Source organism: Jaculus jaculus, chromosome 9 (assembly GCF_020740685.1).
Source record: "Jaculus jaculus isolate mJacJac1 chromosome 9, mJacJac1.mat.Y.cur, whole genome shotgun sequence".
NCBI classification, from domain to species: domain Eukaryota; kingdom Metazoa; phylum Chordata; class Mammalia; order Rodentia; family Dipodidae; genus Jaculus; species Jaculus jaculus.
In genome coordinates this window covers 134771062-134794904 of record NC_059110.1, presented here as the reverse complement: position 1 = coordinate 134794904, position 23843 = coordinate 134771062, and the positions used below count along the sequence as shown (strand labels likewise).

Genomic DNA, 23843 nt, shown 5'->3' with positions numbered 1-23843 from the left:
ATATTAAATAGCAGTGCTAGCCGGGTGTGGTGGCACACACCTTTAATCCCAGCACTTGGGAGGCAGAGTGAGAAGCGCCATGAGTTCAAGGTCACCCTGAGACTACATAGTGAATTTCAGGTCTTCCCGGGCTAGAGTGAAACCCTACCTCAAAAAAAGAAAAAAAAAAAAAAAATAGCAGAGCTATTTTGGCTTCAAGGCAAATATCAATAAAAGAATAATAGTTCTTAAAGTATATATCATGATTTTGAAGTATTTAACAAAAAATCTCCTAAGGTGGCATTTGAAATAATAATGATTTTTCAAATATTATTGTGTTTTGGGAATTTCACAAAAAAATAATTTGAAGTAATAATATTTCTTAAAGTCCACCCCAAAATTTTTTTAAATATTAAGAAAACATCTATTTTGGGATGGAGAGGTGGCTTAGCTGTTAAGGTGCTTGCTTGAGAAGCCTAAGGACTCCAGTTGAGTTCCCCAGTACTCACATGAGCCAGATGCACAAAGGGGGTGCATTCATCTGGAGTTCCCATTTGCAGTGGCTAGAGGCCCTGGCACTCCCATTTTCTCTCTCTTTTTCTTTGCCTCTTTAAAATAAATAAATAAATAAAATACATTTTTAAAAAATTCAGGTGTAGTGGTGCACACCTTTAATCCCAGCACACGGGAGACCGATGTAGGAGGCTCACTATGAGTTTGAGGCTAGCCTTAGACTAACTCCAGATAAGCCTGAGCTAGAGCAAGACTCTAACTCAGAAAACCAAAAAATAAATAAATAAGTTACTATCCCCGTTACTTTGTTAAAAATCTTAAATATGGCATAAAGCATGTATCTCATTTTCAGAGTTGCCACTGGAATGTTACCAAAACAACAATAAACTGAAGCATAAGGTTGTTTCCTTTATGGTCTATTATCTGCTAAGAAATTGTCTTATCCAAGAAAAGAATGAGAATAGGGCATGGTGGTAGTTAGTATATGCCTATAGCCTGAGCACTTAGGCATTTTGTTTGTTTGTTTGTTTGGGGTTTTTTTCTTTGTTTTGCTTTGTGGTTTGTTTGTTTTAATTTTTATTTATTTGAGAGCGACAGACACAGAGAGAAAGACAGATAGAGGGAGAGAGCAGAGAATGGGCGCGCCAGAGCTTCCAGCCTCTGCAAACGAACTCCAGATGCGTGCGCCCCCTTGTGCATCTGGCTAACGTGGGACCTGGGGAACCGAGCCTCGAACCAGGGTCCTTAGGCTTCACAGGCAAGCGCTTAACCGCTAAGCCATCTCTCCAGCCCTTGTTTTGTTTTTTTAAGGTAGGGTCTCACTCTAGTCCAGGCTGACCTGGCAACTTATTCTCTAGACCCTGGAGCACCTCAAGCTCACAGCAATTTTTTTACCTCTGCCTTCCGAGTATTCCCAGCAGTTAGTTTTGCTAGCATTTCGTTCAACTCATGTTCTATTTGTTTTCACTTGACTTACCTTGAACTTTATCATATCACAGAGATGAGAAGATAGTAAGAAGTAGAAATTGAAGCTGGATATGGTAGTACATGGCTGTTTCCCAGTCTGTCATTCTAGCACTAATGTTAAGGCAAAAGGACTGTAAGTTTGAGGCCAGTCAAAGAGAGAGAACTCACTTAGGAAACATCAAGAAGAATGCTCTCAGAATTTATATAAGCTTTGCCAAACTTTCTATACCAAAATTATCTTTATAAGAAATGTTTCGTGGTTTATAGTCTGTTTAATCTATTATTTCTTTCCACAGCAAGACAGATCGACTTGCCAAAGGATCAGAATGTTACCAAAAGAGCCTTAGTTTAAATCCTTTCCTCTGGTCTCCCTTTGAATCATTGTGTGAAATAGGTAAGCTTGTGGAAATGATGTGGGATCTTCCCTTTCTTCCTTTTCTTCTTTTTGTTTTTGTTTGTTTGTTTGGTTTTGGTTTTTCGAGATAGGGTCTCACTCTAGTCCAGGCTGACTGGGAATTCTCAGGGTGGCCTTGAACTCATAGAGATCCTCCTACCTCTGCCTCCAGGGTGCTGGGATTAAAGGCCTGTGCCACCACACTCTGCTTATTTTTTTGTTTTTGTTTTTGCTTTGAGATAAAGTCTCATTCTAGCCCAGACTGACCTGTAATTGACTATCTAGTCTCAGGGTGGCCTCAAACTCATGGCATCCACCTCTGTCTTTCAAAAGTGCTTGGATTAAAGGCATGTACCACCATGCCTGGCTCCTCTTCTCCTTCTTCTTCCCTCCTTCCCTCCCTCTCTTCCTTCCTTCTTTCCTTCCTTCTTCCTCCTTCAAAGATAAGAGTTTTCAGTTTAAGACCAACCTTGGCTACATAGTAAGTTTGAAGGCAGCCTGGACCATATGAGATATGTTTAAAAAAGAAGAGAGCTAGAAAGGGAGAGATGGCTTAGTGGTTAAGGCACTTGCCTGCAAAGCCTAAGAACTCATGTTTAATTCTCCAGGTTCCACCATATAAGCTAGATGCACAGAGATGCAAGTACACAGGGTTGCATGTGCGCACAAGGGCCACACATGTCTGGATTTTGATTGCAGTGGCTAAAGGCCCTGGTGCACCAATTCTCTCACTCTCGCATAAAAAAGGCCAGTCTCCAAAAGAAAGAAAGAAAAAAAAAGAAAGAGAAAGAAAGAAAGAAGAAAGAAAAAGAATAATATAAAATTCAGAAATAATCTGACTTCTCATTACTTCAAATATTAAATTTACTAGTCTCTTCTGTTTACACATTCTACCTTAAACATCTTATATCCTCTAGAAAAGTGGTACAATGTATGTATGTTTATGACACTAGTCAAAATCACGTTCTGGGTAAGAAAAGAAATTATCAGTGGTGATGGGCATGGTGGCACATTCCTGTAATCCTAGCACTTGGGAGGCTGAGGCAAATGGATTGACAGGAAGTGAGGGTCATTAAAGTCTAGTGAGAATCTGTTAAAAAGAAAAAAAGGGAGGGAGGGAAAGAAAAAAATTAATAGTGTGCCCAGAGCAGAAACTGTTAGGTGAATAGAGTCGGAATAATATAGTGCTTCAGTATATATGCCATTCAATACATAGAGGATCATGTAAAACAGGTCTGAGTACACAGAATTCCAGTACTTACTTGCCTACTAGATTTAAACCCTCCTTCCTTACCCCTTGTTGAAAAAAAAAAAAAAAAAAAAGAGATCTAGTTGCTCTCTGCTTTGAAACAAACATAGAAATCTACATTTTCCAAAGTTGGTCTCTGGGGTAAGTGGCAATAATCCCAGCACTGGCAAGGTAGAAGCAAGAGGAGCAGAGGAGTTCAAGGTCATTTTTAGCTACGTAGTAAATGTGAGGCCAATCTGGGCCATATGGAACCCTGTTAAAAAACAAATAGCAACCAGGCATGGTGGCGCACGCCTTTAATCCCAACACTTGGGAGGTAGAGGTAGGAGGATTGCCAAGAGTTCAAGGCCACCCTGACTACATAGTTAATTCCAGGTCATTCTGGACCAGAGTGAGACCCTGCCTCAAAAAAACAAATAGGCCGGGCGTGGTGGCATACGCCTTTAATCCCAGCACTTGGGAGGCAGAGGTAGGAGGATTGCCATGAGTTCGAGGCCACCCTGAGACTACAGAGTTAATTCCAGGTCAGCCTGGACCAGAGTGAGACCCTACCTCAAAAAAACAAAAAAACAAAACAAACAAACAAAAAAAAAACAAATAGTAGTAATAATAACAGTAATTCTAGGGCTGGAGAGATGGGTGAGCTATTATTAAGGTGCTTGCCTGCAAAGCCTAATGACCCTGGTTCATTTCCACAGTACCCATGTAAAGCCAGATGCACAAAGGGGCACTTGCATATGTAGTTTGTTTGCAATGGCTGGAGGCCCTTGCATGCCCATTCTGTATGTCTCTTCTCTCTCTCTCTCCTTGCAAATAAATAAATTATTTTTAAAAATAATTCTACATTCTCCTGTGATTTATTATATTTAAACCTAGTGTTCTTGCAATTTAGTATACTTCCTAAATTTATATCTTATCTTAGGGGTTAACTTTTACAATAAAATAATGGAAGGGTTTTTAGTAAGTTTGATTAGCAGAAATGGACAGGAGAATTTTTTAAACTTTAAATTAGGCCTATTTCCACTTAATTATGCATATTTTAAAAGATAATCCCTTGGAGGTAAATGCTGTTTTGTTTTGTTTTTTGGTTTGCACAGGTGAAAAGCCAGATCCTGAGCAAACATTTAAGCTCACATCTATACAGAACTTTAGCAGCTGTCTGCCCAACTCTTGTGCAACACTAGTATCCAGTCATGGTTTACCTCACAGACAGCCTGAGACAGTTCTTACAGAGACACCCCAGGACACAATCGTAAGTGTAACTCCTTTAATCTTCACAATGTTCTGAAAATTCAAAAGAATGAGCTGAGTAATGTATCATAAGTGACATGGTAGAAATTTTCTGTTTCAGGAATTAAACAGACTGAACTTAGAATCTTCCAATTCAAAGTACTCCTTGAATACAGATTCCTCAGTGTCTTATATTGATTCAGCTGTAATTTCACCAGATACTGTCCCTCTTGGAACCGGTACTTCCATATTATCTAAACAGGTTCAAAATAAACCAAAAACTGGTCGAAGTTTATTAGGAGGACCAACAGCTCTTAGCCCATTAACCCCAAGGTAAGTAAAAAGACATTTTAAGATATTTTCTAATATAACTGGTCTGTGATGATTCTTTTTGTTAGTAATATAAGTTAAAAATGAACAGTAGCTTCCCAAATCACTGGATGTAAGCATTTTGTTTTGGAAAATGAAGTAAACGAAATGCAGCACATGTAATAAAAATTTAATATTAAATATTGTAGGGCTAGGAATATAACTTAGTTGGTATAATTGTTTGCCTGGCATGCACAAAACCCTGGGTTATTCCCAGTACCTCATAAATGGCATGGTGGTATATTCTTCTGATCTTAGCACTCAGGAGGTACCTCTGTAGGATGATTAGAAGTTCAAGGTTATAACATGGAAGAAGTGACACCTGCCCATGTGAAATATTTTATCAAAATTATTAGAAAAAAATATATATATACATATAACCCAGGAACCTCCCAGAGGATACATGTCCAAAACAATCCCAAAAATAATATGCTAGAATAGATTGTATGAATGGGATCTCAGGAGTAGGGAGCTACTTACAGATGACTATGAGATTACATTGGATAATTGTATTTATAACTACTGGGTAACTATCCAATGGTCTCTAGACTCATTGTCTCTATAATTGTCTCATAGATCCCAAGAATTGTAAGTAATTTGATCATTTTGACCTTAGCTTTTAAAAAGCCACTGTTATTTCTAAGCTAAGATCGGGAGTTGTTGCTTAATTTATATCCTCATTTGATTTTTTTTTCCTTTTTTTAAAAATTATGGTGGGTGGAATACTCTACATTCACAGCTTATTTTTTAATCTGCCCCTCAGATCCTCATTGCCCCCAAGACTGATTTACCATTCTCTTCCTTTTAGACCTTCTAATTTAAGTATACTGCTGCTTTATATATGCCTTGATGACTTTTTGACACCTTGATTTCAACCTCTTCTCAGTTTTGGGATTTTGCCATTAGAAACCCCAAGTCCTGGAGATGGATCCTATTTACAAAACTACACTAATACACCTGTAATTGACGTGCCACCCACCGGAGCCCCTACAAAAAAGGTATTTTCTATGTAAACTGCAATTTGTTTATTGATTAAAGAAACTTGGTTAAAATTCTAATCCAGAATTAGCATATAATTGCTCTTAGAGTTGTTGATCTAAATACAAAAGAATGTCATCATTGCCATAGCTTCCCAGTTATATCAGGAACAGATAGCTATTGGCTCTTTTATCCAAATCTAGTTCATTTCATTATATAGCTAAATAAATATTAATAAACTAAATTAAATCATCACCTTGAACATAAAAGAAATTATGTTAGCCATCACTTTTACTTGTTCCTGTTACTGTATATATGTTGCTAATGGTCTTGCTGGGATTTTATGTGTTTCTATGTATGTTTTTTTTTTTCTTCACTTTTTTTATTGACAATGTCCATGATTGTAAACAATATTCCATGGTAATTCCCCTCCCCCCACTTTCCCTTTGAAATTCCACTCTTGATCACATCCCCTCCCCCTTTCAATTAGTCTCTTTTATTTTGATGTCATGATCTTTTCCTCCTCTTATGATGGTCTTGTGTAGGTAGTGTCAGGCACTGTGAGGTCACGGATGTCCAGGCCATTTTGTGTCTGGAGGAACATGTTGTAAGGAGTCCTACCCTTCCTTTGGTTCTTACATTCTTTCCGCCACCTCTTCTGCAATAGACCCTGGAAATCTTGGAAGGTGTGGTAGAGATGTTGCACTGCTGTGCACTCTTCTGTCACGTCTTCTTAGCACCATGGTACCTTGTGAGTCATCCCAAGGTCACTGCCATCTGAAAAGAGAAGCTTCTCTGACCAAAAGTGAGAGTAGCATTAATATGTCAGTATGAACATTAAGAGAAGGGCTTACTGAGCAGCTTGATGAGCATAGTATATACATTTAAAGGGCAGTTGGTTTCCCATAACAGATATGCCACTATTGCACCCATTGGCTTATTTGGCCTGGCTGGCCAAATACAAGGCTTGCAGTGTCCACTGTAGAGTATCTTCACTGGTGATTTCTCTCTCTCCCATTGAACTGCATCATGCAGCATAGCTTTTTCCAGCTTTCTGTCAGCTGGTCTACATGGAGGAGGTTTTCAGGTCAGTTATAGCAGGATTTCTCAGTGGCCTTGCAGCCCAAGTATGTGGAGTCTTCAGCAATAGGGTCTTACCATTTATTCCTGGTGGAGAACCAAGGGCCTTGGCAATGGCCTGTAATGTTTTGGGGGCATGCGGGACCTCCCTGGCCAACAACTCACTGGAAAGTGTCCCATCCCTGGCACTGAAAATTTTCTAGTAACAATCTGTGGCTCCTGAGTGTTCCATTGTCGAAAAAAGTAGGTTTCCATATGATTTATTTATATCCTCTTAGATTTTGATGAGCCCTCCCTCCACCTTTCCTTACTCAGTCTCTTCCTCTGACCTCACATAGGCCTTTTCATCCCCATTAATCTGTTCTTCTACTTACATTTATATAATACCATCCTAGTAAGTCCCCTACTCCCTCCTTTTATATTCCCTTTATATCTCCTCTCCAGCTGACTGGCCTCTGCTACTGAGTTTATATATATATAATTTGTTTTTTGCTTCAGTGCTAGGGATCAAACTCAGGGCTTCATGCATGCTCGGCAAGCACTTTATTACTGAGAAACTGCCCAGTATATATGTTTTTAATAGCTCTAGTAATGAACACTAAAAATATTTACAATGTGAGCACGGTGGTGCATGCCTTTAGTCCCAGCTCTTGAGAGGCTCAGATAGAAGGATCCCTGTGAATTCAAGGTGAACCTGGGGCTACAGAATAAGTTCCAGGTTAGCCTGGGCTAGAGCAATACCCTTCCTTGTAGGGGACAAAAAAGCTGAAAATATTTGCTCAGGTAAGTCAAATATTTTTTTTTCTTTATTTTCCTTTCTTTTTTGGTTTGCAAGGTAGGGTTTCACTCTAGCCCAGACTGACCTGGAATTCACTTTGAAGTCTTTGGATGGCCTTGAACTCACAGCGATCCCCCTACCTCGGCCTCACGAGTGCTAGAATTAAAGGCGTGAGCCTCCATGACCAGCCACTTTGTATTTTATTTTTATTATTTGCAAGGGGAGAGAGATAGAAGGGAGACAGACAGAGAGAATGGGTGCGCCAGAGCCTCTAGCCCTGCAAAAGAACTATAGATGCCCATGCCACTGTGCACCTGGCTTTACGTGGGTACTGGGGAATTGAACCTAGGTCGTTAGGCATTGTGGGCAAATGCCTTAACCACTGAGCTATATATATTCCTTAACCTGAGGCCTTGTGCATGCTAGACAAGCATTATACCACTGAGCTATATCCCCATTCCCAAATATTTCTTATTAGGAAATGTTTATAGTAGATCCTCACAGATCAGTAGTAAAAGTTAAAAAGAAAAGATAGAGCCAGGCATGGTGGCGCACACCTTTAGTCCCAGCATTCAAGAAGCCAAGGTAGGAAAACTGTGAGTTGAAGGCAGGCTTGGGACTTCAGAGTGCCAGGCCAACCTGGACTAGAATGAGACTCTACTCCTTTATCCCCCAAGAAAGAGAGGGCAGTAGTAGAATGGTCAGTGGTAGAAGTGCATAGAAAATTGGAAAGAAGTCAGGTGGGTGGCACACACCTTTAATCCCAGCACTCAGGAGACAGACATAGGAGGATCACATGAGTTCGAGTCCACCCTGAGACTGCGTAGTGAATTCTAGGTCAGCCTGAGCTAGAGTGAGACCCTACCTCAAAAAAACAAAAAAGAAAAAAAAAAGGGAAATAAATTAGAGAAGGGAGAATTCTAGGGAAGCATAAACCAATGAAAAAAAGATTAAAAAGAAATAGTAATAATAAAGAACAATATCTTTAGAATATAGAAAGTGACAAGTGATATTTTATTTTTGTATATGTGTGTTTAACCAAATATAGATTCTTTTATTTTTGTTTTCATCACATTGATACATAGCCAATATTAAAAAAAAAATAAACATTAGAAAGTCCAGTCATTTTCTTTTTTTTTTTTTTTTTTTTTTTTTTTTTTTTGGTTTTTCGAGGTAGGGTCTCACTCTAGCCCAGGCTGACTTGAAATTCACTGTGGAGTCTCAGGGTGGCCTCAAACTTATAGCAATTCTCCTACCTCTGCCTCCAAGTGCTGGGATTAAAGGCGTGCGCCACCACGCCCAGCCCAGTCATTTTCTTAAGTACTTGTAAAAAAGTTATTTTTATTATTGCCAGCTTCCATAATTATAGACAATAAGCCATGGTAATTCCCTCTCCCACAACTCCACACTCTATTATATCCTTTCCCTCTCTCAATCAATCTCTCTTTTATTTTGATGTCGTCATCTTTTCCTCCTATCTTAATGGTTTTATGTAGGTAGTGCCAGGCTCTGTGAGGTCATAGATATACAGGCCATTTTATGTCTGGAAAGGTGTATTGTAAGGAGCCCTACCCTTCCTTTGGCTTTTTCTGCCACCTCTTCCACAATGGACCTTGAGCCTTGGAAAGTGTGATAGAGATGTTTCAGTGCTGAGCATTCCTCTATCACTTCTTCCCAGCACTATGGTGCCTTTTGAATCATCCCAGAGGTCACTGACATCTGAAAAGAGAAGCTCTGTAACCCAAAGTGAGAGTAGCATTAATAAATGGGTATGAACATTAATAAAAGTACCTATGGGGTAGTTTGGTGAACATATTTGTATTTAGCCAAACACCAGCAGGCATTATACCCCAAGGGCTCATGACTTCCCTCATTTTCAGCACCAGGCATGTATTCCTTCCTGTGGAGCAGGCCTCCAGTCCAATTAGAGTGGTTAGTTTCCCCCATGACAGATATGCCACTATTGTACCCATTGGCTCATATGACCTGACCAGCCAGCTTAAGGATTGCATTGTCCACTGTTGTTTATCTCCACTGATGACTTCTCCGTCTCCCATGGAGCTGCATGTAGGGTAGCTTTTTCCAGCTTTCTGTAATGTTTTAAATCTACTCTTCCAAATTCTTAGTGAGCTATTTACTAAACTCTAGAGGAGGAATAGAGTCTCATTGTATAATTTTTATGTACAGTTAATTAAATCATAAATCTTAAAATCATAAAAATTAGTTGCTGCCAGGCGTGGTGGCATATGCCTTTAATCCCAGCACTTTGGAGGCAGAGGTAGGAGGATCGCCGGGAGTTCAAGGCCACCCTGAGACTGCATAGTAAATTCCTGGTCGGCCTGGGCTAGAGTGAGACCCTACCTTGAAAAAACAAACAAACAAAAAAAAAAAAACAAAACACTAGTTGCTACCTTAAATTTTAGCCCAGTTTAATGATCTTAGTAGATGTTTTAGGATGGCATTGTATGTTATGAGCTCTTTTCATCGGGAACCTGTAGATGGAAGCATCATAGTGTCTTCTGTCACTTGCAGTGCAATCTGTAATCACAAACAGTAGACTTTTTATGTTTTACAGTCTGTTGCCAGAATGGGCCAAACTGGAACCAAGTCTGTCTTCTCACAAAGTGGAAATAGTCGAGAGGTCACTCCAATTCTTGTTGCACAAACACAAAGTTCTGGCCCACAAACAAGGTATTTATTTATGGGGTCATCAGTTGGTGTTAACTTTTCTTGCTTTAAAAATTGATTATATTTCTTCAGCTTAGGCTGGTATTGACTCAAGATTTCTATAATAAAATAAATTGTGAATATATAAAATCTATGTGTAACTTAATGAAAAGACTGCTATGACTTTTAGTTGCATTTTATAATGAAGATAATAGCTAGCTTACTCTAATTGCCACCTGAATTTCTTCAAGCTAGAAAATCTAAATATTCCTTCAAAATGATCTCCTCCTTAGGCATATGAAATGCAAATGGATTTTATTCCCTTCTCCCATATTATCCTTGGCTCCATACAGATAATAAAATTAAACTTTAAAGCTTGACATGGTGGTGCACGCCTTTAATCCCAGGACTTGGGAAGCAGAGCATGGCTGGGAGTCTGAGGCCGCCCTGAGACTCCAGAGTGAATTCCAGGTCAGCCTGCGTTAGAGTGAGGAGACCCTACCTCACAAAACAAAACAAATAAAAAATTAAACTTCAAATGCAGAAACCTTAAAACAGGCACAACTGTACATGTACCTTGACTCTCCAGAAGGCACCAGTGTTCCAACAACATGAGGGTGGTAATTCTAGTCACAAATGCCAGTTTGTAGAAAGTAGTTACCTGGGACTCTGTTTTGAGAAGGAACTTAAGGCTTCCTATAGAGCAAATTATATAAACTGAATATATGCAAATCATAGAGACTACATAAATAAAATACAGAACTAAACACATATAGCAATGAAAATAAGCATCAACTATTACTGTGTTTATTTTCTAAAATTTATTTGTAAGGGGAGTGTGTGTGGGTTTTATTTATTTATTTATTTGAGAGAGAGCATGGGTACGCCGAGGGCCTCAGGTCATTGCGCACAAACTCCAGAAGCATGTGCCACCTTGTGCTTCTGGCTTACATGGGTACTGGGAATCAAACCTAGGTCCTTAGGCTTGGCAAGCAAGCACCTTAACCGCTAAGCTATCTGTCCAGCATGAGAGCTTGGTTTTTGAGACCGTTTTGCTCTATAGGCCTGGCTGACCTGGAACTCATTATGTGGCTCATGCTACCCTTTAACTGGCAGTAATCCTCTTGCCTCATTCTCCTGAGTGCTAGCAAAATGCATTTTCTAAGACTACCTTAATAAAATACAGATTGCACATTCTTTTATAAATATTTATTTAAGAGGAGAGAGAAAATGGACGTGCAGAGCCTGTGGCCACTTCAAACTCCAAACAGATGTATCACCTTGTGCATCTGGCTTTCTGTGGGTACTGGGGAATAGAATCTGGGTCCTTAGGCTTTGCAGGGAAGCACCTTACCCATTGAGCCATCTCTCCAGCCCCAGATTATACATTCTTAATCTGAAATTCCAAACTGCTCTGAAATATAAAGCTGAGCATCAGTGTAACACAAAAAGTTTCCAATTTTGGAGTTCAGTTATCAGCTTTTTAGATGAGGAATGTTCAGCCGGTAAAGTTTGTTATACAAATATTACAAGATCTAAAACTCTCTGAAATACTTAAGGTTTTTGTATAGGGGACACTCAGCCTGTATCATGAATTGTAAGATCAGCAGTCAGTCATTGGGCAGGGGGGAGGCGATGCCTCTGGATATTCTCTCCCACCCTGGGGCTCTTAAAATCTTTCTGCCCCATCTTCCACAAAATTCCCTGAACCGTGGTGGGTGTGTTGTAAGTCTACTTCAGTGTTGAGCTCTCAGTAACTTCCTGATTTCTGGTTTGGTGTATTTTGTATGTCCTCAGTGTCTGCCACCGTCACCCTTGCACAGGTTGTCAGGCTTGCCATGGAAGCAGCGCTCTTGCTCAGCTCTATTCCTGTGTGATTTCACCTGGGCCCTGGCTGATTTGCAAGTGATGGCTCATCTCATGACAGAGTCAGCTGTCTTTTCTTGTCTTGTTGATAGATTTTGGTGGTCCTTGGTTTTTGCTGCCTTCTGTAAAAGAAAAACATTCTCCAATGGAGAGTGAGATTAGCATAGATTAAAGGGGATAGGCATAGTTAATTAAGAGAGATTTTGATAGGTGTAACCTCTCTTTTGGACAAAGACTAGTGGGGACCTTCTACTGGGATGGCTGGAGAAATGGCTTAATGGTTAAAGGTGCTTGCTTGTAAAGCCTGCTGCCCTCAGCCTTGATTCCCCAGTACACATATTAGTCCAGATGCAAAAAGTAGTGAGCACATGCATCTAGAGTTTATTTGCAGTGACAAGAGGTCGTGGCTCATTCATGTGAGTTCTCTCTCTCTTTTTCCCCCTCTCTCTTTCCTTCCCTTCCTCTCCCCTTCCCACAAATAAATAAATATATTTTTGAAAACTGTACTACATAAAAATGCCTAAATTGGGCTCTGCTTTAAAATAATTAAAGGTAGGGCTGGAGAGATGGCTTAGGGTTTAAGCATTTGCCTGTGAAGCCTAAGAACCCTGGTTCAAGGCTCCATTCCCCTGGATTCACGTTAGCCAGATGCACAAGAGGGCAAACGAGTTTGCAGTGGCTGGAGGCCCTGGCGCACCCATTCTCTCTATCTCCTTCTTTCTCTGTCTGTCACTCTGAAATAAATTAAAAAAGAATTAAAGATAGCTCTAGACATGCTTTATTCACTAGTCAGAATCTTTTCTGTCTGGAAACTGCTTTGACCTAGAGTTAGTTAACTAGTAGTATTTCCCATGAACAATAAACGGTTTAGTCTTAAAACTTATTGCCTCCTATCTATTTATTTATTTGTGGTTTTTTTTTTTTTTTTCGAGGTAGGGTTTCACTCTAGCCCAGGCTGACCTGGAATTCACTATGTAGTCTCAGGGTGGACTTGAACTCATGGCTATCCCCCTACCTCTACCTCCCAAGTGCTGTGATTAAAGGCGTATACCACCACACCCAGCATTTATATTTTTTCTTTTTAATATCTTGGGACTGGAAAGATGCTTCAGTGGTTAAGGCACTTGCCTACAAAGCCACAAGACTCGGGTTCAATTCCCCAGTACCCACATAAAGCTAGATGCACAAGATGGTACATACATCTAGAGTTTTTATGCAATGGCTGGGAGTCCTGGTGCATGCATTCTCTCTTTCTCTATCTTCCTCTTTCTGTCTCTCTCAAAAGAATTAAAATATTAAAATAAATAAATAAAATATTTTAAAAGAGAATTTGATTCATTATTTGCAAGCAGAGAGAGAGCACGGGTGTGTCAGGGCCTCTTATTGCAAATGAACTTCCGATGCCTATGTCACTCTGCATTAAACTTTACATGGGCCCTGGGGAATTGAATGTGGGCTGGCAGGCTTTGTAAGCAAGCACCTTTAACCACTGAGCCACTGCATCTTATTTATTTGAGAGAGACAGAGTCAAACAGAAGTAGAGAGAGAATGCGCATGCCAGGGCATCTAACCACTGCAAACAAACTCCAGACACATGTGCCATCTTGTGCATCTGGCTTACGTGGGTCCCGGGGGATCAAAACTAGTTCCTTTGGCTTTGCAGGCAAGTGCCTTAACCACTAGGCCATCTCTCCAGCCCGACCTTAAATTTTTGATCCTCTTTCCTCCACCAAGTGCTAAGACTATAAGCCATGTATCACTGTGATGGCAGGATAATTGGTTTGCAGTTATGCTTGTTCCTTATTGATTTAAAATGTCTTGTGAGTTGTTTTAAGTTCAGTTGACTAATTTTGTTAGAATGAAGATCTATGCTATATACTCTTTATGATTTTATAATATTAGTACTTTTTAAATGCAGAATTTTCATACTTGAGCCCAAAGGGACTGGGACTAAATAAATTCATCAATTTTAGAATAGCTATATGATGAATGCCTATTTTAATAAGACAGAATTGAAACAGTAATGGTCATAAACTGAAAACTGAATCTTATATTTTTAGTACAACACCTCAGGTATTGAGTCCCACTATTACATCTCCCCCAAACGCCCTGCCTCGAAGAAGTTCACGCCTTTTTACTAGTGACAGCTCTACAACCAAGGTAATTTGAATATTTCTGAATGTTTTGTTTACTAAATGCTTCCCATGCTAATATTTCTGTTCACTTACAGCTCCATCTCAAACACTGGTGCCAGGCATTGTGGCGCATGCCTCCTTTTTTTTATTTTTGTTTTTTATTTTTTATGAGAGAGACAATGAGAATGAGAGAGAGAAAGAATTGGCATGCCAAGGCATCCAGCCACTGCACTCAAACTCCAACTGCATGCACTACCTAGTGCACATGTGTGACCTTGCGCACCACCTTGTGCATCTGGCTTAGGTGGGACCTGGAGAGTTGAGCATGGGTCCTTAGGCTTCACAGGCAAGCACCTTAACCACTAAGCCATCTCTCTAGCCCTGTGCACACTTTTAATCTCAGCACTCAGAAAGCACAGGTAGGAGGATTGCTGTGAGTTTGAGGCCACCCTGAGACTACATAGTGAATACCAGGTCAGCATGGGTTAGAGTGAGACCCTACCTGGTAAGATTAAAAAAAAAAAGTCACTGGAACTTGCTATTCTCCTGCTGGGATTGTAGATATCACCTATACCCAGATAAAGAAGTTTTCATTTGAAGTGTTTGCCCTAAGTTTTGTGAATTTTCTTGGTCTTTTGGTAAGTTATTCTTGGATTGAAAAATTATAATAAAAGCATATTTGCTGTCACCAACATAAAATGATTTTTTATGGTTAAAAAAATCATTTGAAGCCAGGTGTGGTGGCTCACACCTTTGATCCCAGCACTCGGGAAGCAGAGGCAGGAGAATCGCCATGAGTTCAAGGCCACCCTGAGACTGCATAGTGAATTCCAGGTCAGCCTGGGCTAGAATGAAACCCTACCTTGAAAAAACAAAAAAGGGGGGGGGGTAGGCTGGAGAGGTGGTTTAGTGGTTAAGACACTTGCCTGCAAAGCCTAAGGACCCAGGTTTGAGTCCCCAGTATCCACATAAGCCAGATGCACAAGGTGATGCATGTGTCTGGAGTTCATTTACAGCATCTGGTGGCTCTGGTGTCCCCATTCTCTCTCTATCAAATAAATATATAAATATTTTTAAAACATTTAGATTTCATTATGCCTTTTATAAATTTCTTTGATCTGCTTACAGATATTACGAATGACATTTAATTTGGGACATCCCAGATTTTGTTTGTTCATTTTAAGCCAGGGTCTCACTCTAGCACAGAGTGACCTAGAACTCACTCTGTAGCCCCAGACTGGCCTTGAACTCAGAGCAATCCTCTTACCTCAGCCTTCTCTGAGTGCTAGGACTGAAGGTGTGTATCACCATACCCAGCTTATGAGCAGTGACTTTAAGGTATCCTTAATAGTGCTGTGATACAATTAGATGTTTATTCCATCCTTTTTTTTTTTTTCCCCCAAGGTAGGATCATTCAAGCCCAGTCTAACGTGGAACTCACTCTATATTGCCAGGCTGCTAGGCTGGCCTTGAACTCACAGTGATCCTCTGTCTCCTGAGTGCTAGGATTAAAGACATATGCCATCGTACCTGGCATTTTCTAATTTCTAAATAATACATGAAAATTTAGTATACTATCAGAAATAGTACCATGCCGTGCTATAATCAGGTCACCCTGGGCTAGAATGAAACCCTACGTTGGAAAAAAAAAAAAAAAAAGATTTTTATGAGGCATGGTGACTTACGCCTGTAATCCCAAAACATGGGAGACTGAAGCAATAGAATTGCCAGAGTTCCAGACCAGCCTGGAGTGAAACCTTGCCAATGAATAAATAAATACACTCAGGGCTGGGAATGCTTGCCTAACAAGCATGAGAACCCGAGTTCGATTTCCAGTATCCATGTAAATGGTAGGAATAGTGGTACATACCTTTAGTCCCAGGACTAGGGAAGCAAAGACAGGAACATCCCTGGGGCTCACTGGCCAGCCAGTCCAGCTTCACTGATGAAGTCCAAGACGGACACAAAGACAGAGGACAGTGCTCCTGAGGATAGCACCTGCGGTGGTTCTCTGGTTTCTACATGTATGGACATATATAAACACACATGTAAGGAAAAATAAAACATGAAATGACTTTAAAAACTGTTTCTATGAAATTTCTTCTGAATAAACTAGATTGTATATTTTATATCTAGTATGTGGGAAAGGTTTGAGGTAGAAGTTGAAATAAATGATTATAACAAGTGTGCAATTTTATCCCCTTTTTCAGGAGAATAGCAAAAAATTGAAAATGAAGTTTCCACCTAAAATCCCAAACAGAAAAACAAAGAGCAAAACTAATAAAGGAGGAATAACTCAACCTAATATAAATGATAGCTTGGAAATTACAAAACTGGATTCTTCCATTATTTCAGAAGGGAAAATGTCCACAATCACACCTCAAATCCAGGCTTTTAACCTACAAAAAGCAGCAGCAGGTCTGTTTCAAATGCATAATGTCATCTTTTGTTTTTTATTTTACTTTTTTTTTTTTTTTTTTTTTTTTTGGTTTTTCGAGGTAGGGTCTCACTCTGGCTCAGGCTGACCTGGAATTCACTATGTAGTCTCAGGGTGGCCTTGAACTCACGGTGATCCTCCTACCTCTGCCTCCCGAGTGCTGGGATTAAAGGCGTGCGCCACCACGCCCGGCTCAATTTTTTACTTTTTAATTTATACTTGTGAATAAGTTTCTCTATGTGTATTTCACTGCTTTCTCTGGATAAATTTTGAGATTTTTAATAGAGTAATTTGTCATTAGCCTTTCTAGAAACCAACGTTGTTTTGTTTTTCTCCTTTGTTTACTATATTGTTTTCTCCTAGAAGGTTTGATGAGCCTTCTTCGTGAAATGGGGAAAGGTTATTTAGCTTTGTGTTCATACAACTGCAAAGAAGCTATAAATATCCTGAGCCACCTTCCTTCTCACCACTACAATACTGGTTGGGTATTGTGCCAAATTGGAAGGGCTTATTTTGAACTTTCAGAATACATGCAAGTAAGTATACAGATGTTACTTATGCCTTTCTAGAAATAATTTACTCTTAATAAAAGTATCCATTCTTGAGAAGGTTAAATCTAAAAAGGTTAATATTCTATAATATTTATATAATTATTTTCTCAGTATATATAGTTTATACATAAAATTCTTTCTTATTAAGGGATAATTTATATCTGTAAAGACTTATAAAGAACAAAGTTATCAGTACATTTTATATGGAATATTTGTGCTCTTCTGAGTTGGATCTGAAAATACCTATTTACAATAGATATCTGTAATGTACATCATTTTATAATATGCAGAATTACATACAATGATGAATGCTCTTTAATATGTTTTATAAATTTGAATAATGTTAAGAAAATTAGGCTAAATTGACAGCACAATGTCCTTATCACTTTTTTTTGCTTTTTCGAGGTAGGGTCTCACTCTGGTCCAGGCTGACCTGGAACTTACTATGTAGTCTCAGGGTGGCCTTGAACTCACAGTGATCCTCCTACCTCTGCCTCCTGAGTGCTGGGATTAAAGGCATGCACCACCACGCCCGGCTCCTTATCACATATTTTTTGATTGTTGTTTTTGTTTTTGACTTTTTTTGAAGCAGGGACTTAACTCTAGCCCAAGCTGACCTCAAACACTATAGTCCAGGCTCTCAAACGCACAGTTATCATAGCCTCTAAGTGCTGGAGTTAAAGACATGTACCACCATACCTGGCCTTAAAAAAAAAAAAAGGCCTTTTCTTTTAAAAAATAAAAATTTAAGGGCTGGAGATGGCTTAGCAGTTAAGGTGCTTGCCTGCAGAACCTAAGGACCCATGTTTGACTCTCCTGATTCCACATAAGCCAGGCACACAAAGGTGAGGCAAGCACAAGGTTGCACATGCCCACTAGGTGGCGCAAACATCTGGCATTCAATTGCAGTAGCTGAGGTCCTGACACACCAATTCTCTCTCTCTGTCTCTAAAATAATTTTTTTGTAAGTTAAGAAAAAAAATTTTAAGCTGGGCATGGTGGCACATGCCTTTAATCCCAGCACTCAGGAGGCAGATAGAAGGTTCACTGTGAGTTCAAGGCCATCCTAAGACTATATAGTGAATTTCAGGTCAGCCTGCACTAGAGTAAAACTCTACCTTGAAAAACCAAATTAGGCACGCACGTGAGTGTGTGTGTGTATGTGTGTTTTACTTAAGAGAATATGGGTGTGCTAGGGCCTCTTCATTTCATTGAAAACAGTCCAAGAGTTGGGGAGATGGAGTGTTTGCTGTGCAAACTAAGGGCCTGTGTTTGGGTCCCTAGCACCCATGTAAAATCCAGGCACGGCTGTGCACACCTGTAATCCTGGTGCTGGGGAAATGGAGGCGTGGAATCCCTGTGGCTTGCTGGCTAGCTAATTTAGCCAAATCAGTGAGCTCCAGGTTCAGCAAGAAACCCTGTCTCAAATATAAGGTATAAATATAAATTATAAATTTATATTTAAATTTAAGTTTATCTCAAATATAAGCAGTTTAGGAAGATACCTGCTGTCAACCTCTGGCCTCAGGTGTGTACTCATGCACCCACACATGTCACACATTCACACCACATACAAATACTAAAAGCAAATAAATGAAATAAAAACAGTTCAAGTAGCCTTTATTCTAGAATAAATTGTTAGAACTTTTAATTTGTTATGATGATAACTATGAAGCCCATTGGTTTTATTTATATTTTGAAGATTTTAAAAATAGTGTATGTGTATATTTGGGTACACCAGGGTCTTGGCACTAGTATGAACACCAGACACATATACCACTTTGGTGTGGTCCAGCTTTATGTGGTTGGTAGGGAGTTGAACCCAGGCCATCAGGCTATGCAAACAATCACCTTTAACCACTAATCCATCTCCCCAGCCCTGTAATTGGTTTCATATTACCTGAAGTCTCAAACTCTGAGGGGAGAAAACCACAGTTCTGAAAGGTTTGACTATTGTGTGGAAAAAAAGGTGACTTGATAGCTAAGAAGAGGCCGCAATAAAGGGAGCGTCGGCCAGTAGACAGCACAGTCCTCAGCAGACACAGCACTTGTGTGCTCACCACTCAAGCCAGATCTGTTTGCTAGATGTCTTACCTTGTTTATTTTCTGAAATTTCTTAATTCAGCCTTTCAGATTTCTCTTATATATTTTTGGTAGAAACCTAAATTTTCAGAGTTCATAGTCTTACAGTAGCTTGTATATTAAAACCAAGCTATATATATGTATGTATGTATGTATGTATGTATATATATTGTATCAGCTTGTTTCCCCTGACTACTTTTTGCATTTCAGGCTGAAAGAATATTCTCAGAAGTTAGGAGGATTGAGAATTACAGAGTTGAAGGTATGGAGATATACTCTACAACACTTTGGCACCTTCAGAAAGATGTTGCTCTTTCTGTTCTTTCAAAAGATTTAACAGACATGGATAAAAATTCACCAGAGGTATGTTAGCCAAAACAATTTGTTTATATAGTTTTTTTTTTAGGCAGGGTTTTTATTCTAGCCCAGACTGACCTAGAACTCATTTATGGTAATCCTCCTTCCTCGGTGGTATGAGCCGCCACAACTGGCTTTTAGATCTGGAGATATGGCTTAGCAGTTAAGTTGCTTGCTTGCAAAGCCTAAAGAACCATGTTCAACTCCCCAGATCCCACATAAGCAAGATGTACAAGGTGACACATGTACAAGGTCACCCACGTACACAGGGTAGCAACTGGAGTTCAATTTCAGTAGCTGGATGCCCTGGTGCACCAATTCTCTCTCTTGCTCTCACTGTCTGCCATTTAAAAAGGGCCAGTCTGTTAGGATTGCCTCAAAAAAGTATTTTTTAAGAAATTCTATTTATTGTTTATATATTTATTTACAAGGAGGGAGAGTAAGAATGGGCATACCGTGGCCTCTTGCCAATGCAAATGAACTCCATAAGCCACTTTGTACATCTGGTTCCACGTGTAAACAGTAATTGAACCCACACTGACAGGTTTTGCAAGCAAGCAACTTTAAGCACTGAGCCATCTCTCCAGCCCCACCCCACCCCTTTTTTGTTTTTATTTTTGTTTTTTGAGGTAGGGTTTCAGTACAACTCAGGCTGACCTGGCATTCAATATGTAGTCTCAGGGTGGCCTCAAACTCACAGCAATCCTTCTACCTCTGCCTCCTAAGTGCTGTGATAAAGGTGTATGCCACCACGCCCAGCATAAGTAAAGTTTTAAAACTTTTTGTATGTTTATTTTTGTTTATTTATTTATTTGAGAGCGACAGAGAGAAAGAGGCAGAGAGAGAGAATGGGTACACCAGTAGCCTCCAGCCACTGCAAATGAACTCCAGATGCGTGTGCCCCATTGTATATCTGGCTAATGTGGGTCCTGGGGAATCGAGCCTCGAACTAGGATCCTTAGGCTTCACAGGCAAGTGCTTAACCACTAAGCCATCTCTCCAGCCCTAAATAAAATTTGTTTAAGAGATGGATTTAATCAGTATTAATAAAGATATGTTTTATGTACGTTTTTATTTAGTTTTCTGAAGCAGAGTCTCTAGTAGCCCAGGCTGGCCTCAAACTCAGTGTGTAGCTGAGGATGACCTTGAACTGATGCTTCTGCCTTTTCCCAAGTGCTGGGATTACAGGCATGCCTTGAACTCACCCGAGAGTTTTGAGTCTTCAGATGGGCACAGAAGCACTACTAGTATTAATTGTGGTTTTATCAGTTTTGGTAAACAGATTTACAGTTAATCTATGGATAATGAAGATGGGATATTTGCGAAAAACATTTCAATTTTTCTCTTCATAGTGGAATCTGAAGCTTAATTTTTAGTTTTAAAGTTGGCTTTATTGGTAAAAATAAAACTTTAATTATATATTTTCTGTTTCCATTTTGTTCAGGCATGGTGTGCTGCAGGGAATTGTTTCAGTCTGCAACGTGAACATGATATTGCAATTAAATTCTTCCAGAGAGCTATTCAGGTTGATCCCAATTATGCTTATGCCTATACTCTGTTAGGGCATGAGTTTGTGTTAACTGAAGAACTAGACAAAGCATTAGCATGTTTTCGAAATGCTATCAGAGTAAATCCTAGACATTATAATGCATGGTAAGTACTATGAAATGCAAAGACAAAGTCTTCTTGGTGGCCTTTTATTGTATGTGGTATGATATGTTTGCTCACATATGTATGCATGTGTGGAGACCAGCAGTTAACATAAGGTTACTTTCCACCTTTTTTTTTTATAGATATATATTTTGTTGTGTTTTTATTTATTTGGGTGTGACAGAGGCAGAGAGAGGGAGAATGGGCACGCCAGGGCCTCCAGCCACTACAAACTAACTCCAGATGCATGTACCCCCTTGTGTATCTGGTTAATGGGAGTCCTGGGGAATCACGCCCCAAACCAGGGTCCTTAGGCTTCATAGGCAAGCGCTTAAACACTAAGCCATCTCTCCAGCCCAGTTTCCACCTTTTTTAAAAAAACCATTTAGCCGGGCATGGTGGCGTACACCTTTAATCTCAGCACTCAGGAGGCAGAGGTAGGTGGATCACTGTGTATGTATATATAATTATATATATAAAGTATTGGTTTTTAAAATAGTAATTTTTATGTTCTTATAATTATATAATTCTTATATATTGGCTTAGCTATTTATAATTATTATAAGAGTGTGCTTTTGTCATAATATGTGGAAGGAAAGCCATATGTAGCATTATATATTCTGTAATTACAATAGTATAAAAATGTGCATATGGACAAAGAATATGGAATTAGCATCCTTAGGATTTCAGCTTCTTTAATAAAAGAAGGTACTTGCTAGAATCCCTATTATCTGTACAACTTTTAATCATTTATTTAACTTCTCTGCGCCTAAATTTGTTTTTATTTTTATTTATTTGAGAGAGAAAGGGCACACCAGGGTCTCTAGCCACTGCAAACAAACTCTATATGCATGTGCCACCATATGTTATCTGGCTTACCCTGAGTACTAGAAAATTGAACCTGGGTTCTTAAACTTTGCAGGCAAGCACCTTAACCACTAAGCCATCTCTCCAGCTCCTAAATTTAAAAAAGAAAAATTAGCCGGGCGTGGTGGCGCACGCCTTTAATCCCAGGCAGAGGTAAGAGGATCGCCGTGAGTTCAAGGCCACCCTGAGACGACAGAGTTAATTCCAGGTCAGCCTGGACTAGTGTGAGACCCTACCTCAAAAAAACCAAAAACCAAAAAAAGAAAAGAAAAGAAAAATTATTTATTTGAGAGAGAAAAAGAGGGAGAAAATGGATGTGCCTGGGCATCCAGCCAGGACAGTAGAACTTCAGACACATGTACCACTTTGTGTATCTGGCTTATATGGGTCTTGGGGAATCGAACCTGGGTCCTTTGACTTTGCAGGCAAGCACTTAACCACTAAGCCATCTCTCCAGCCCCTAAATGTTAATTGAATTAGAATTTATAACAATATCTATCTTTTTTATTATTTATTTGAGAATGGGCACACCAAGGCTTCTAGCCACTGTAGACAAACTCTAAACACATGTGCCATCATGTACACCTGGCTTATGTGGGTTCTTGGGAATTAAACCTGGGTCCTTAGGCTTTGCAGGCAAGCATCTTAACTGCTAAGCCACATCTCTAGCCCAACACTTCTAAATTCTTTTTTTTTTTTTTAAACAACTTTTAAATTTTTATTTATTTATTTGAGAGCGACAGACACAGAGAGAAAGACAGATAGAGGGAGAGAGAGAGAATGGGCACGCCAGGGCTTCCAGCCTCTGCAAACGAACTCCAGACGCGTGCGCCCCCTTGTGCATCTGGCTAACATGGGACCTGGGGAGCCAAGCCTCGAACCGGGGTCCTTAGGCTTCATAGGCAAGCGCTTAACCGCTAAGCCATCTCTCCAGCCCACTTCTAAATTCTTAATGTTAATTATCTCAATCCTAAGACTCAAGAAAAAAGATAAGGGACCATAAATTCAAGGCCAGCCTGGGCTCAGTGAGACCCTTCCTCATATAAATTATTGATTTATGCATACCTACACATATATACATACATACATGGATACAAAAGAGAAAGGAAAGGAAAGGGAAAGGGAAAAGGAAAAGGAAAAGGAAAAGAAGCCAGCCATGATGGTGTACACCTTTAATCCCAGCACTCAGGAAGCTGAGGTAGGAGGATCACTATGAGTGCTAGGCCACCCTGAGACTACATAGCGAATTCCAGGTCAATCTGGGCTATAGTGAGGCCCTACCTCAAAAAAACCAAAAAAATAAAAACAAATAAAAAGAAAGAAAGAATTTAACAGTACTATATTCCCAGCACATCAGAGGTTCAGAAGTTGATACCAGTCTGGTCTATATAATAAGGTTCAGGGTAGCCAGTAACACTGTCAAAAAAAAAAAAAAAACAAGAAAAGGAAAACAGGCCAGGCCTGATGATCCACACCTATAATCCCAACACTAAAGAGACCAAGACGGGGGTTGGTATTCTGACATCATCCTCAGACACATGATAAATTAAAGTAAAGCTTGGAGCATGAGACCCTACGTATAAAAGCAAAAGCAAAAATTAAGGAAGGGGGAAAGAAAAGAAAGTAATTAGCAGAGCCAGGCATGATGGCACATGTATGTATTGCCCAGCTACTTGAGACAAGAAGACTGCTTGA

The 23843-nt window shown here is 39.7% G+C and overlaps 1 protein-coding gene across 8 annotated transcripts in view; it reads left to right on the top strand.

Annotated features, from left to right (window-relative positions):
- Positions 1-23843, top strand: part of Cdc27 (cell division cycle 27) — a 64512-nt gene that overhangs the window by 27206 nt on the left and 13463 nt on the right. For 3 of the 8 annotated variants that reach the window (XM_045158330.1, XM_045158332.1, XM_045158335.1), the window contains 10 exons: positions 1755-1852; positions 4199-4353; positions 4453-4664; positions 5587-5698; positions 10112-10227; positions 14130-14229; positions 16415-16622; positions 17005-17177; positions 19485-19637; positions 21076-21284. In XM_045158330.1, the coding sequence (XP_045014265.1) occupies positions 1755-1852; positions 4199-4353; positions 4453-4664; positions 5587-5698; positions 10112-10227; positions 14130-14229; positions 16415-16622; positions 17005-17177; positions 19485-19637; positions 21076-21284 (1536 nt within the window). Of the gene's footprint in view, positions 1-1754; positions 1853-4198; positions 4354-4452; positions 4665-5586; positions 5699-10093; positions 10228-14129; positions 14230-16414; positions 16623-17004; positions 17178-19484; positions 19638-21075; positions 21285-23843 lie in introns of all 8 variants that reach the window. The other 5 variants (XM_045158328.1, XM_045158333.1, XM_045158329.1 and 2 more) reach the window with 4 other exon arrangements.